This window comes from Delphinus delphis, chromosome 1 (genome assembly GCF_949987515.2).
Source record: "Delphinus delphis chromosome 1, mDelDel1.2, whole genome shotgun sequence".
Classification (NCBI taxonomy): Eukaryota; Metazoa; Chordata; class Mammalia; order Artiodactyla; family Delphinidae; genus Delphinus; species Delphinus delphis.
In genome coordinates, this window is record NC_082683.1 from 15115411 (window position 1) to 15130593 (window position 15183).

Consider the following 15183-nt stretch of genomic DNA (forward strand, 5'->3'; position numbering starts at 1 on the left):
CCTGTGCTGTGTTGGAGTCTTTGTTTCTGGGCATTGAATCAGACATGGACCTTGTCCTCGAAAACCTTTCAGCCCAGCAGTGAAAGCGGATATGTTAACTATGACCCAAGAGAACACAGACCGTAAAAGGAGGTACTGATAGGAGGGCTGTGAGTTCAGAAGGGAAATCAAGGAAGGCTCCGTGGAGGAAGTGACATTTAGACGAGGCATGAAAGGGAAGATAGGAGGTGGAAATAGGAAGCTAAGATATTTGGGCCTGAAGCACCAGCATAAGCAAACCCCTCCAGTGGGAGAGTAGGATGTCCCACGTGTTTGGGACAGTTTATTAAGGGTATACAATTCGTTTGGAGAAGGACTGGGAACTCCTTTCTTCAGACACTTGTCGCATGCCTTTTGCTACTGGAAGACTGATGCTGTGCATACTGAATGAATTCCAAAGATCAGAAATACCTGGTTCCTCCTGACCTCTTCTTACAGTGTCACGAGTCAGCCTGTATGTGCATTTTGACCTTGGAACACATCACAGGTAACAGCCCTCCAGGAAGAGTGCTGTGTACCGTCTCTCCAGCCAATTTTACCTCATTGCCTCTGTGGGACAACAGATCAGGGCACTGAAGGTTAATGATTTCCAAACACTTGTCCATTTAAGATAAATGTTTTAAGATAAATGGCACTCAGAGTAGTGGGCCAAGGGGCTATTCAAATAAATTAGTATAGTATTTATCATGTGTATAATCACAATTATCTTGTATCTGTGGATTCAATTAAGCAGATATTTATTTAGCATCCACCATGTGATGGATTCAATAGGGGAGATAAAAATGCAAAGTGTCCTAGCACAGATGGAGCATCTATGATGCTCCAGGCACTTTGAATAAGTTATCTCATTTAAACCTTAAAACCGCCCAGTGAGGCTGATGGTCCCATCCCAATTTTACACATGAGGAAATAAATAATGGGTCCAAGATCACAGAACTGAACCCAGGGCAGTCTGCCTTCCCCATATAGGAACCCAAAACAAGAGCCCAGATAGCTGGGGTAAGTATCCCTAAGAAAAGTATAAACACATTGCTTGGCTGTTCAGAGGAGGGTGAAATCTTCTCCAGGTGGAAAAGCACATGGGAAAGGTGGCATTTGAGATGTGCCTCAAAGCACATGGATGTGAATGTGGTGATAAGGAGCCTGTGAGAGGGAGGCTTCCTGGTTGAAGGAAGCTATTGCACAGAGGTGTGAAGACAGGTGGGCATGTTCTGGCAGTGGCGAGGAGCATAGAGAAATATACATGGCGGGAAAAGCAGATGATACCAAGCTTGAATGCCAGGGCTTGGTGGACAATGGGGAGCCACTGATGGTTCAGGGGCAGAAGAGTGATATGATGGAAACCAATCTCTGGGAAAATGAAGCTGGCATCGTGGACAGGATGGAGGCTGGATGGAGAACGGAGGGCTGAAGAACCTTAGGTCCTGAGAGCCTGATCTTAGCTCTATTATGACACTTACCAGTGTAGAGTAATTGGTGTTGTCTGTCTATAGGTTGGCCACGTCAGATTTAGCTCTGTCTCCAGATTTCAGCAAGGGGCCAGGAGCATGGTTTGTATGAAAGCGTACTGAGGGAAAGAATGGAATTTAATACAGTATTCAGTTCTCCAGCAGTGACGCTGCGAAGAACCCTAAAGAAGTGGACGAATGTCCATGAAATAATAATTGGACTTAACTCTGGAATTCCAACGTGATTTGATTTCTAATCGCTTACTCAGCAAGTTATTTAATTGAACACTTGGTTGATAGATTTTGTTAGGGGCCAAGTGGGAACAAAAGCAAAAACCATCCAAATCCTATCATCAAAATTGGAGACGCAAGCTATGAAACATTCAGGTAACAAAGTCCCCTCCCCAGGCTTGATTTAGTCCCCATGCCTCATTCAGCCATTCATTCATTCACTCATTCATTCGTTTGATAAATTAATAAACATAAAGCCTTTAGAACAGTGCCTGGTGAATGCCGAATGCTTAATAAATGTTAGGTATTTTTTGTTATTATGACTATCATCCATTCATTTATGGGATGCTTATAATGTGCTAGGCATTATTTTGTGTACATCCACACATGCTAATTTATTAAAACCTCGCTACAATCAACCTACCAGGGAAATGTCATTGTTCTATTTCACAAGTGCAGACACTGAGGCTGTCTGTGGCCATATATCAGTGCTTTTTGGATTTCAGTGTGCACACGAGTCACCTGGGGGTCTTGTTAACTCGGCGGTCTGGGGTCAGGTCCAAGATTCTGCATTTCTAATAAGCTCCCTGAGCAGCGAGGTCTAGAACAGATGCACCACTGCTAACTGGCAGAGCAGAGGGCTCTACCTGGAAGCTCCGACATCAAGTTCAGGGTTCTCCTTTCCTTTTTTCAGCCTTTTCCACCAAGTCTGCACTGGAAATCAAGCGTATGTACTGTACACACACACAAACAGGATTTAGACGGAATCATTCTTGCATTCACCAAATATTTGTTGATTCTTCAAAAAACAGACTGCACCGAGGCTTGTTCTTAAGTTCCAATTTTCACCCTGTCAGATGGTTAAGCAACTGTAACATCACAAGGTACTCCTTCCATCGCTGCCTTGAATCCGTAACGCCCAGAGCACCACCTCTCTCCATCTCCCCCAGGTCAGTTCCTTCTTCCTATGTTTCTCGTGTATGCAGTCGTACCATCATTCTAAGATGTCTGTAAGGACTTATTGACTATTTCTCAGCATATGATTACTGAAAGTGCGAAGCGACCGGTTTCACTAGCCCAGAAACATACTTTGCCCCCATGATGAAGGGAAATGCAGGCTTAAGCCAAATTTGTTTCCACCTATTAGCCTGAACAAAATGGACAACAGAGGGCGCCTCAGGACCACTCTTCCCAACAAACACTGGGCTCTCTTCCCCACCCACACACACTGTGCTTTACGGCCTGGTCTCCCGGTGATTATTCGCCAAGGATTTGAGTCAAGTCACAGCAACAAAGCACGCACATCTGCCCCCTCATGTTTTGTTTGTTTGTGTTTGTTTTGCTAGCACAGAACTTCTTCACCTTTTAAAATGTATGATGATCATCGATTTGATGGCTTCAGGCTCCTTCCTGCCCTCAAAGTCCTGAAAGTTGCACACGTTCCATGAAATGGACAAAGGGAGGGGATGTTTATTACCTGGCCGCTGAGAGCGTTGCCTGTGCGATGCTTTTTTACATGCTTTATCTCATTGAATAGTCTCATCCCAATCCTGGAAGATTTTATCAGAATATTATAATAGAGGAGATATATCTATATTTAGGAGTAGAATCTGCTGAAGTTCATTGCTTCCCAGATAGGCTGCATTCCATTTGATGGGAATCCTTTGGTGCTTTAAATTGGCTCCAGAGTTGGCCCTAGGGTGTTGGATGTTGAAACCTTTCCTCTTCCCCTCCCTGTATCAGGAGCCTGACCTGGCCTGGGCATCCTCACAGCTGACCTTCCCTGGGCACCCTAGGCTGTCCAAGATGACAACCAGAGGGGTAGAGTGTCAGTGACTGATACCCACACTCATGAGGAAATGAAGGCACACTGGCATGGGAGTGAGGACACCCCTTCAGGTAGAACTTTCCCTCTCTGAGCCCCGGATGCCCATCTGTCAAGGGAGGGCTTCGAAAAAGGTGATTTGAGAGCTTCTTTTCACTTTCAGCCAGTCTTCTAATGGGAGGGATTTGAAGCCTGATGACATGGTGGGGACAATATTTTTAGGTTGGCATTTTGCGTGCTTCTCACATTATGCCATATGGCCAGAAACATTCCTTCTAGAGAGTGCCATTATTATCTTGGATAAGACGGTGGAATGTTAGAAAAAGAGAATCACAGAAAGTCACTGTAATGGGAAATTAAAAGGACAGAATGTCAGAGCTGTGCACAGGGGCCACCCATGTCAGACCCACGCTGTGTCCCAGCACTTAGCACACTGTTGGCACATGGTGGGTGCTCAAGAAACGAATGAATGAACGAAACTGTAGACTAATTAAGCCCTACAATGATAGAATCTGAGGATCAGTATTAGAATTATGGGAAAATATCATTCACATATTCGGAAGAGGGAACTGAGATCCCAGGGGGTGGGTTATAGAATCTTCTGGGTGCTAAAGGGCCCCCGGGCATGGCTCTTCCTCATCTGGGATCTCTCAGGGAGGGATGGGTTTGCAGGAAAGGAATTTTCCAGAGGGAGGGGCTCTGGTGCCAACGTTCCGGAGGTCTGGGGCTCCAGCAGCTGGAGGGCAGGGGGCCGCAGGGAAGAAGCGGAGCACAGCCTTAGCAGGGCGGGGTAGGTCCGGTGCACAGCTTGTTGGGGTAACGGGCGTATTTGCGGTCGTAGGTGCCCAGGCTGTCGCGAAAGCAGAGAGCAGCCCTCTTGTCACACTCGCAGGTCTGTTGTTGGCAGGTGGTTCTGCCGGCTGGATGGGACGAGGTGAGTCAGGGCCTGGGCGCCTCGGTCCTGCCACTCTCAGACATGCAGGGGACTGCTCTGGGGTCCCTGTTCTCAGCCCCATTCTGCTGGAAGCCCATTCTCATGGGGGATGTTCCAGGGATGGGTGAGAGAAAGGGCAGAGTCCCAGAGGGCCTGCTGGGGCCCAGGATGCTGGGAAGGCTGGAAGTTTGTTCTCCTGTCCTTTCCCAAGCCCACTCCACTGCCCTTAGCCCTTTCCCCCATGGGGAAACCATCTGGTTCACTAACTGTCGTCCACCTCAGCCCAGGGAGAGTGCATTTCCAGGCAACTCCTTCTCCCATGTAATGCGTTACTGACAGTGAGGCAGCCGTCAGCCAGAGAGGAAAGCTGGGAAGCTTACAGCAGCTCAACCTCAGATGGCCTCGGCGTGCCCCAGAGGGACTGAAACTGGGACCTGCTCGGCCGTGCCTATCTCCCTCAGAGCGGACGAAGCCCATTTTCCTAGCATTAACTTTAGGGCTCCCCCTCCACACGTGGCCACACCCTGCCTGGGGAGCAGAGCTGACGTCAGCTCTGCAGGCACCAGGGGCCCCAAAGCCTCCTCTTCCCTCCACTGCCTCTGTCTGCCCTGACTGGCTCTGGCTCCTTTTTGTCCCCGCGAAGACATCCCCCAGCTCAGAAATAACCAGCTTCCTCACTGTGCTTTGCAAAGGTCAGCCTCGTTCCCCATCCGGGTTCTGCTCTCACCTGCTCTTTCAGCAGCAGTCAGAGTTGGAAGGGGCTTAACAGCCACGTCAGCTCCTTTGGGGGGTTCTTACCAGAAGCTGGACTAAGCCAGGGAACTGAGTGATTGTCTCCCTTTTGTAGATGAGGAAGTAGAGGCTTTTGAGGGGTTACGTCACTTGCCCAAAGACATACAGTGGGTAGGTGACTCCCTGACCCGGTGTCCCTCTTCACCTAACACCTCCCCTCACTCATCCTCTCAGTGCCGTCCCTGACAGGTGGCTTCCTAGCCTTGCATGAACCCCCAGGGATGGGGAGCTTACTACCTGTCAAAGCTGCCTTGCTGGGAACAGGCATCTCTGAGCCAAATCTGCCTCCAGTGGTTCTGGTCCTTGTTCTGCCCCTCCCCCAGGACAGACCTTAGAGATCTGAGCTGAGTCTTCTTTGACCCTCCTAGACCCTCCTGCTGTGCCCCACGCTGGGCCTGCCCTCCTTCCAGGCTGCTCCTGGCTTTGCGGCAGGAAAAAGGTTTGGTTCTCTGATCTGAGCTCCCTCCACGGGGCTGGGCTGCGTGGAGCCCTCCGCACTCTGACTCGGGGCAAGCTGCTTCCTCAGGCCGGGGACCAGAGGAAAGCTACTTGGTCCAAGTGGGCACTGGGCCTGGCAGAGATGAGCACCGGTGCACTCAGCCTTTGGGAGCAGGATCTGCTGTCCCAAATCCAAGCTCCAGCTCTCTCTGTCTGGGGCTCTGCCCTCAAGGCTCTGTCCTGGGAACCTTGCCTCTAGCTGCCACCCAGGCCCTGGGGAGGGCTGTGTGGGTACAGCCGCTCTGGGGCTCAGCTCTACCCCCTTTGGCTCCTCTCCCCAGAGGCTGGAGCTGGGAAGGCTCTGGCTGGGGAAAGTGCCTGGGGTCAGGGCAGGAGCTGATGGGTCACGTGCTCTCTAGGCTGGGTGCCACAGGAGCATCTGGGTGGATGGACAGGTCTCTCCCCACTTCCGTGATGATGGAAGATCCCACGCCCGCCCCAGCCCAGGTGGCCAGGCTCAAGGGGCTCCATCACGGGAGGGTTCCTAGCTGAAGCTCTCCCCCAACCTGGTGTCTGGGGGAGTCTAGGGCTGTTCACTTACCACAGAAGATGCCGTGCCTGCTGGCAGAGAAAAGATACGTTTCCAACATGGGTTCACAGCCCAGCTTCTCCAGACTCCCATAGCAGCAGTCATGGGCGTGGCAGCACCTGTAAGGGTCATGGTTGGCTTGGAGGGGCCTGTGAGCCAGGCTGGGCAGAACCAGGGGCTGCCTGGGGGGCTCAGTGCCCAAAGGGGCTCAAAGTGGAGGTCGGCCCCAACTTTCTAGGTGCCCCCAGCCCCTCCCTCCTCCCAGGATGCTCCCCCGGCCTCTCCATCCTCCAGCGAGGTGCTCTACCTGCTGGGCCACCTGCTCACCAGTCTGTCTGGTCCACTGGCCCGTGGGAGCCGCCGAAACCACAGTAGCAGCCATAGTCAATGTACTGCAGCGCAGGCTGCCCCTTCATTCTCTCAGTCATCACCCCGAACTGGACCAGGTTCCCGACAGCCAGGGCCACTGCTGGGAGGGAGGGTGGAGGAGGTCAGATCCCTCAGGGCCCCACCCTCTGCAGCCAGCTGCCCCTGATGTGCCCCCAAATCTGAGTCCAGACATCTCTCCGATTGTCTAGGTGACCTCACCTCCCTAAGCACCTCATTCCCAATACTAACAATGCTAAGCAGTAATAATGTCCCCATGACATCATTGCACCTTGATCCCCTAGTCCTCACCCGCGTCGTGTCAGCACACGTGACCCCCTACCCCCCACCCCGCTCTCCTTCCACCATCTCCCAGAATACCACCCACTCATCCTCCCGGGTCCCAACCCTTCCTGATCACCTCCCCAGGTGTCAGCCCCATCCCCGCAGGAACTCTGTCCCTGTCAAGTCCCATCAGATGTCACTGGATAAGCTTCCAAACCACCTGGACTTCCCCAAATTCCTCTAGGTCCTGATGATGCAGCAATGGGGGGCTGCTGACCCGGGCAGGTTAGAGTCAAAAATGGAAACTTAAGTGAGGGATGGAGTGGGGGTGGCAGGAGCTCGTGTGCTGTCTGGGATCCCCGCCAGCCCCTCTCCCCCACCCCACCGGGCCATCCGGGCTGCTGTCTTCCCCTCTCCCCCCTCTCCACTGACTAGTGATGGCTCCGGAAGAACTGGCCTCCTCAGGATGTCCAATCACACCCTCCTCAGGGCCCAGCTCAGGGGCCTCCAGGGAGTTGGGGATTCCTAGCTGGGGCAAGGGAGGGGTAAAGGCAGGAAGGTTACTTACCCATGAGGCAAAGTAAGGTCGGAAGAGGGGGAAGCTTCATTCTGCTGGGAGGGGAGGGGTGCAGGGAGTAGAGAAGCTGGGCTGCAGGAGAAGGAAGTCAGCAGGGGTGCCTCTGATCTCAAGGCCTCTCTGCATTAGTTAAATACCAGGGTCCTGTCCACTCCCCCTCATTAACCCCTGAATGCCCAGTGACGTAATGATACTTCCTGGTCTGACACTTTGGCCAAGTCTCCAGGGGAGGAGCCAGCCTGGGGCCTGTGGGCTCTGCTTCCAGGCAGTTTGGGGAAGGTGGGGGTCGATCTGTGGGCCTTCTTCTCTCCGCCCTTCCCCTCCCCTCCTCCTTTCCCCAAATCACCGTGCTTGGTCCCACCGAGGAGCTATATGTCTTGGCTGTGCTAGGCGCTCTTCATTCTTGGTGTCTTTTTCTCATTCCCATTTTACTGATGCAGCCTAGAGAGGCTGAGAAACTTAAGTTCTCAGCTCCGTTGGCCAGGGAGCACCAAGGGCAAGTCTGTCCTGTTTCCATGACGCTAGCTACTTCAGCATGGCCCCGACTCCCCTTCCTGCCCCTCAACCAGCCCCTGAGTGGTGATGGCAACTTGACTCCATAGCAGGGGGCCACTTGTCCAAGAACCTAGAATGCAAAGCCTGGGCGCTCAGCCAGCTGGGCTTAGGGTTCTTTCTTTATTGTTCTTTCCTGGGCAGGCTCCTGCTTGTTTGACAGGTAGCGAAAATACTCCCAGTTAAGAATTCTGTCTCCCCAAACCCTCGAGTAGTGGTGGAGCGTGGCTGCCATAGAAACAGGCTCCATCTGACTCAGCTGGAAAACCCACATTCCGGCATGAACTGGAAACTTCCATCCTTTTGATGTCATCTTAGGGCCTGGGTCGGGGAGACAGTAGCCTCCTGGTCTAACTTGGCCCCCAGAGAGAGCTGCTGTCCCCATCGTCGGGTCAGAACACTGAGGCCGGGCTTCAAAGCTTGGCTGGAGGTTCGTGGGATGGAGGAGAGGACCCGGCTCTGTCGTGATCAGAAATGTCGAGGTCCCACAAAATGCAAGACCAATTTATGATAAAAATCCTCCAGAAAGCATGCATAGAGGGAACTTACCTCAACATAATAAAGGCCAGATATGACAAACCCACAGCCAATATCGTTCTCAATGGTGATAAACTGAAACCATTTCCACTAAGATCAGGAACAAGACAAGGTTGCCCACTCTCACCACTATTATTCAACATTGTTTTGGAAGTTTTAGCCACAGCAATCAGAGAAGAAAAAGAAATAAAAAGAATCCAAATCAGAAAAGAAGAAGTAAAGCTGTCACTGTTTGCAGATGACATGATACTATACACAGAGAATCCTAAAGATGCTACCAGAAAACTACTAGAGCTAATCAATGAATCTGGTAAAGTTGCAGGATACAAAATTAATGCACAGAAATCTCTGGCATTCCTATACACTAATGATGAAAAATCTGAAAGAGAAATTAAGGAAACACTCCCATTTACCATTGCAACAGAAAGAATAAAATATCTAGGAATAAACCTACCTAAGGAGACAAAAGACCTGTATGCAGAAAACTATAAGACACTGATGAAAGAAATTAAGGATGATACAAACAGATGGAGAGGTATACCATATTCTTGGATTGAAAGAATCAACATTGTGAAAATGACTATACTACCCAAAGCAGGATAATCTGTCTATTGGTGTAAGTGGGGTGTTAAAGTCTCTCTCTATTATTGTGTTACTGTCGATTTCTCCTTTTATGGCTGTTAGCATTTGCCTTATGTATTGAGGTGCTCCTATGTTGGGTGCATATATATTTATAATTGTTATATCTTCTTCTTGGATTGATCCGTTGATCATTATGTAGTGTCCTTCCTTATCTCTTGTAACAGTCTTTATTTTAAAGTCTGTTTTATCTGATATGAGTATTGCTACTCCAGCTTTCTTGTGATTTCCACTTGCATGGAATATCTTTTTCCATCCCTTCACTTTCAGTCTGTATGTGTCCCTAGGTCTGAAGTAGGTCTCCTGTAGACAGCATATATAAGGGTCTTGTTTTTGTATCCATTCGGCCAGTCTGTGTCTCTTGGTTGGCGCATTTAATCCATTTACATTCAAGGTGGTTATTGATATGTATATTCCTATTACCATTTTCTTGATCGATTTGGGTTTCTTTTTATGGGTCTTTTTCTTCTCTTGTGTTTCCCACTTAGACAAGTTCCTTTAGCATTTGTTGTAAGGCTGGTTTGGTGGTGCTGAATTCTTGTAGCTTTGTAAAGCTTTTGATTTCTCCATCGAATCTGAATGAGATCCTTGCTGGGTACAGTAATCTTGGTTGTAGGTTTTTCCCTTTCATCACTTTAAATATGTCCTGCCACTCCCTTCTGGCTTGCAGAGTTTCTGCTGAAAGAGCAGCTGTTAACCTTCTGGGGATTCCCTTGTATGTTATTTGTTGTTTTTCCCTTGCTGCTTTTAATATTTTTTCTTTGTATTTAATTTTTTGATAGTTTGATTAATACGTGTCTTGGCGTGTTTCTCTTAGGGTTTATCCTGTATGAGACTCTCTGCACTTCCTGGACTTGATTAACTATCTCCTTTCCCATGTTAGGGAAGTTTTCGACTATAATCTCTTCAAATATTTTCTCAGACACTTTCTTTTCTCTTCTTCTGGGACCCCTATAATTTGAATGTTGTGCATTTAATGTTGTCCCAGAGGTCTCTGAGACTGTCCTCAATTCTTTTCTTTCTTTTTTCTGCTCCCTGAAAGTTGTTTCTACCACTTTCCCTTCCAGCTCACTTATCTGTTTTTCTGCCTCAGTTATTCTGCTATTCATTCCTTCTAGGGTTTTTTTTTTTTTTTTTTTTTTTTTGCGGTACGCGGGCCTCTCACTGTTGTGGCCTCTCCCGTTGTGGAGCACAGGCTCCGGACACGCAGGCTCAGCGGCCATGGCTCACGGGCCCAGCCGCTCCGCGGCATGTGGGATCCTCCCGGACCGGGGCACGAACCCGTGTCCCCTGCATCGGCAGGCGGACTCTCAACCACTGCGCCACCAGGGAAGCCCATCTAGAGTATTTTTAATTTCAGTTATTGTGTTGTTCATCACTGTTTGTTTGCTCTTTAGTTCTTCTAGATCCTTGTTGAATGTTTCTTTTATTTTCTCCATTCTATTTCTGAGATTTTGGATCATCTTTACTATCATTACTTGGAATTCTTTTTCAGGTAGGTTGCCTATTTCATGTTCATTTATTTGGTCTTGTAAGTTTTTACCTTGCTTCTTTGTCTGTAACTTTTTTTTTTTTTTTTGATGGGTGGAACTGTATTCCTGTCTTACTGGTTGTTTGGCCTGAGGCTTCCAGCACTAGAGTTTGCAGGCAGTTGGATAGAGCTGGGTCTTGGTGCTGAGGTGAGGACGTCTGGGAGGCCTCATTCTGATGAATATTCCCTGGGGTCTGAGGTTCTCTGTTAGTCCAGCGGTTTGGACTTGGAGCTCCCACCACAGGAGCTTGAGCCTGACCTCTGGCCTGGGAACTAAGATCCCACGAGCCGTGTGGCATGGCAAAAAAAAAAAAAAAAAAAAAAAGAGCAATACAATAACAAAGAATGAAAAACAAAATAAAATTAGAAAGATAAAAAATATAATTGAAACAACTGCAATAAGGTAAAATAAAACCACAACAGAAAAAAAAAAAAAAAAAGCCTTGACCATGGTGGGTGGAGTTTAGGCGGGGCAGGAACTTAGGCAGGGGTGGGGTTTAGGGTGAGGTGGGACCTAGGCCGGTCGAGGGGTGATGTTCAGGCGTGGGGCAGGGCCTGGGCCCTGCTTAGCACCTGTGCAGAAGGGGAGAGGCCGCACCTCCAAAGGAGGGCCTCCGGAGTGTGGAGTTCCGGAGTTGGGAGCTAAGGCCCTGGGTGACGGGGTGTGGGTGGAGTTTAGACTCAGCGCACTGGAGGGGGTCTCCCAGTGTAGAGGTGGGCCCTGGGGGGGGGTGTAGGGGCGGGGCTTGGGCTCTGCGCTGGCAAGAGGGAGGCTCCAAGGGCAGAGGATTAGGCCTGGGAGCCCAATAGGCTCCCCAGTGCCAAAGTGCACAGGGAAAGCGCTGGCCACCTCCCTTCCGTTCCTCCGCCCCCCACCCCCGCACGGTCCACCCCCAGGGTCTCCCCGTCCCCGCTGGACCCCTAGCCATGAGTGGGTCCAAGTGGGTGTAGGAACTCCTCCCCTCCTCCAGCCACCCCTCAGGGGTGCCGATCCTGGAGGTCCAGCCTTTACTTTTGCTCCCCCTTCCCTCCCTCCCACTCCCTCAGGACCCGCGCGGCTGGAGGGGGCCTTGGTGGGCAGAGGATCAGGCCCGGGATCTCAGCAGGCTCCCCGGGGCCCAAGTAGGCAGGGGAAACCTGGCCACGCTCCCGTTTGATCCTCTGCCCTCCCAGTTTCCGCTTCGGGCCTGAGATCCCTTCCCCTCCCCCGCGCCGCCCCTGAGGGTTGCCAGTCCTCTCCTGCCTCCACTTCTCCTCCTCCCTCCCTCCCCCCCGCGCTCACATCATACCAGGTCGCTGGGGGTTCCTCCTGACCCCTTAGGTGTCCGTGGTCCCCCACCGGTGCCTGGTAGGTACCCTAGCTGTGCAGAGACGCGAATTCCACGTCCTCCTAGTATGCCATCTTGACTCCGCCCTGAGCTCTTCTAGTTCATGAGTCATCCAGTTTCCTTTCACCAAATTCCTTTTTGACTTTGGTTAACCAGAGTAGGTTTCTGTAACCGTTCAATGTGCTTGCAAACAAAAACCTTTATTTCATATAGAAATTGGCACCAGAAAGAAGGTTGTAAGCAATAGGCCCTGGGATAGGTTAACAGGCACAGACGGGGCCATGATTTTCGAATGCCAGCTGCCCATGGTACCCATAGTCATTAAACAGCCACCTGCTCACAAGGGCAAAGCTTGGCGTGCTGGGTGCTTGCTGACATACAACAACTTAAGAGGGATGAGGAATAGAAATACCTCATGACGGGATGATTGTTTTGACGGCATTTGGTTAAAGAGGAAGGTATTTATCATACCCAGGACCACGCAACATATTATATGTCAGATTTGTTTATTTCTTCTGTTCTCCCCTCATAGAATGTGAGTTCCTTGAGGGCAGACACTTTGTCTCGAGCACTGTTCTTCCTCCAGTGCCTAGAACAATGCCTGGCACAAGGTAGGCACTTAAGTGAGCAAATGCATGCACGACTAAACAGCGAGCTCTAGTTTAGAATTTCTAGAGTAAGAAATAGAAGCGTTATCCCAGAAAGAGTCAAAAGAATTTGCTAATTCGTATTATAAAAAGATCTGGGGAGAAATTGTGAGAAAAGATGTTGAGGCTCCCCCACCAAGAGTAAAATGTTGTGTCAGGTTGAACTTACTACTCTGGATGCCCTAGCCCAAGGTTCTGTAATTCACTGTGCTAATCTGGGCAGCTCTGTGAGTCTAATGTCGCCTGGGTTGGCGAACTCATATGCTGGTTCACGGCATGTGGAAAGTCAGAACTCATTGTCTTAACATGGAGTATCAACCAGAAAACCACAGAAGGCTGCAAATAAGAAAAGAGTGTATTTGGGGTCTTAAGAACTGCAAGTTAGGGGCTTGCCTGGTGGAGCAGTGGTTAAGAATCCGCCTGCCAATGCAGGGGACACAGTTTCAAGCCCTGGTCCGGGAAGATCCCACATGCCACAGAGCAACTAAGGCTGTGTGCCACAACTACTGAGCCTGCTGTCTAGAGCCCGCGAGCCACAACTACTGAGCCCTCGTGCCACAACTACTGAAGCCCGTGTGCCTAGAGCCTGTGCTCCGCAACAAGAGAAGCCACCGCAATGAGAAGCCTGCGCAGCGCAGCGAAGAGTAGCCCCCACTCGCCGCAACTAGAGAAAGTCTGCACGCAGCAACGAAGACCCAACGCAGCCAAAAGTAAATTAAAGAAAAAAAAAGAATAGAATTGCAAGTCAGGAGACACAGATTCCGGTAAAGTGGAAAGAGTGTTCAGGGGAAGAGAAGGAGTCAGGGGCTTATAAAGGCAAAAGCCATGAAGCTGTACTCTGATACAAGAAAGGAAATATTTGTCCTTAAGGGAAGGCTATCATGGGTCGTTTTAGGGTAAGGTCCAATCAGTATCTTGAGTTTTTGCCAGATGTTCTGTTAGGATAATAAGCAGTCAAAAGGTCAGATTCCATCCAGGCTGAGATGTACCTAGGTCATCCTTCCTCAATGGTCTCCCTCCCTGTTCCATTTTAGAGAGCTCTCTTACCAGTACCAACTCCATTTTGATTTTCCTTTCACAAGAGGGAGGAATGAAACAGGTGAAATTATTTCAGTGGGGTTGAGGGATGCCCAGGGCATCTTTAGTGTTCTAAAATTTTGCAGCGATGTGGCTAGGCGTGAGTGTTTTCCCCATCTGATTTTCTAAGCACTCAAGTGAGGCCGTTCAATCTGAGGACAGTTATTCTTCAGCTCTGGGGGATTCTCATGTCTCTTTGAGAATTTCTTTTGCTCTGTTTTCTCTTTTTTGGATTTCCTATAAGATGACTGTTAGACTTCTTGGATTGATTCTCTGAGTCTCTTTTCTATTATATTTTTTCTTTTATAGTCTTTTGGTTCTACTTTCTAAGAATTACTTTGACTTTTTCTTCCAACCCTTCTTTGCTTTTAAAAATTCCAGCAATCATATCTTTTTTTAAAACTTCTTTCTTGTTATCCGCTTACTGTTTTAACATAACTTCCTGGTGCTTTATGAATGCATTATTTTCTTGAATCTTTCTGAGGTTAACAATTAGAGATTTAAAAAATATATCTTCTGGGGCTTCCCTGGTGGTGGAGTGGTTGAGAGTCCGCCTGCCAACGCAGGGGACACGGGTTCGTGCCCCGGTCCGGGAAGATCCCACATGTCGTGGAGCGGCTGGGCCTGTGAGCCGTGGCCACTGGGCCTGCACGTCCGGAGCCTGTGCTCCACAACGGGAGAGGCCACAACAGTGAGAGGCCCGTGTACCGCAAAAAAACAAAAAACCAAAACATATATCTTCTGTTCTCTGAATTATCTCAATTTCTACCTTGTTTATGTTGGCCTCCTCCACTTTGTAATGTTTCTTTACATTTCTGGTAGTCCTTGATGGTCTGCTGATATTTATAAACAAGACCATAAACATCTCCATGCATGTGGGTGGGGCCTGTCATCCAGTGCTTTCAGATGGATGGGCAGGGAGCTGCCTTTGTGGCAGCATGGAGAGAGCTCTTTTATTTTGGTCATGAAAGTCCACATTAGTTACCCTAATTATTGTTAGACAACTTTTTGAAATAGAAGTCCTTTGATTTTTTTTTTTTTTTTTTTTGCTAGGAGTGTAGTGGGGACTGGGGGTGGGGAGATGGGATGCCCAACCACTAGGCATTCTATGTGTGTATACGTGTTTATGTGAGTGTGTGTGTATACGTGTGTGTGTGTGTGTGTGTGTGTGTGTAGTGAGGAAGGTTTGTTTTAACATCTCTCCTCCATTTTGTTGGTAATAACCGCTTTTTACTTCGCAAACCATCTCTCCCCTCCATTCTATGTGATCCTGTACAATTATTCGTCATGGTGCCCTGCATTTTCCACCACTAGGGTAGACTCGTGACCCAAGATGTCCAAGCACAGG

At 49.3% G+C, this 15183-nt stretch overlaps 1 protein-coding gene across 5 annotated transcripts; it reads right to left on the reverse strand.

Moving 5' to 3' along the window:
• Nucleotides 1-372: 372 nt before the first annotated feature.
• Nucleotides 373-12191, reverse strand: LOC132413269 (group IIE secretory phospholipase A2-like). Of its 5 annotated transcripts, XM_059995486.1 has the most exons (6): nucleotides 12073-12191; nucleotides 7516-7596; nucleotides 6624-6765; nucleotides 6309-6415; nucleotides 1500-1606; nucleotides 373-588 (listed from the first exon to the last, which is right to left on the reverse strand). In XM_059995486.1, the coding sequence occupies exons 2-5, from the start codon at nucleotides 7553-7555 to the stop codon at nucleotides 1527-1529; spliced, it is 369 nt and encodes a 122-aa protein (XP_059851469.1). In that variant the 5' UTR covers nucleotides 7556-7596; nucleotides 12073-12191; the 3' UTR covers nucleotides 373-588; nucleotides 1500-1526. The 5 variants fall into 5 exon arrangements, with proteins under 5 accessions (XP_059851469.1, XP_059851385.1, XP_059851206.1 ...); XM_059995402.1 differs by lacking the exons at nucleotides 373-588; nucleotides 1500-1606 and adding an exon at nucleotides 4321-4463 and having other exon boundaries at nucleotides 6624-6762; XM_059995223.1 differs by lacking the exons at nucleotides 373-588; nucleotides 1500-1606 and adding an exon at nucleotides 4321-4463.
• Nucleotides 12192-15183: the final 2992 nt, after the last annotated feature.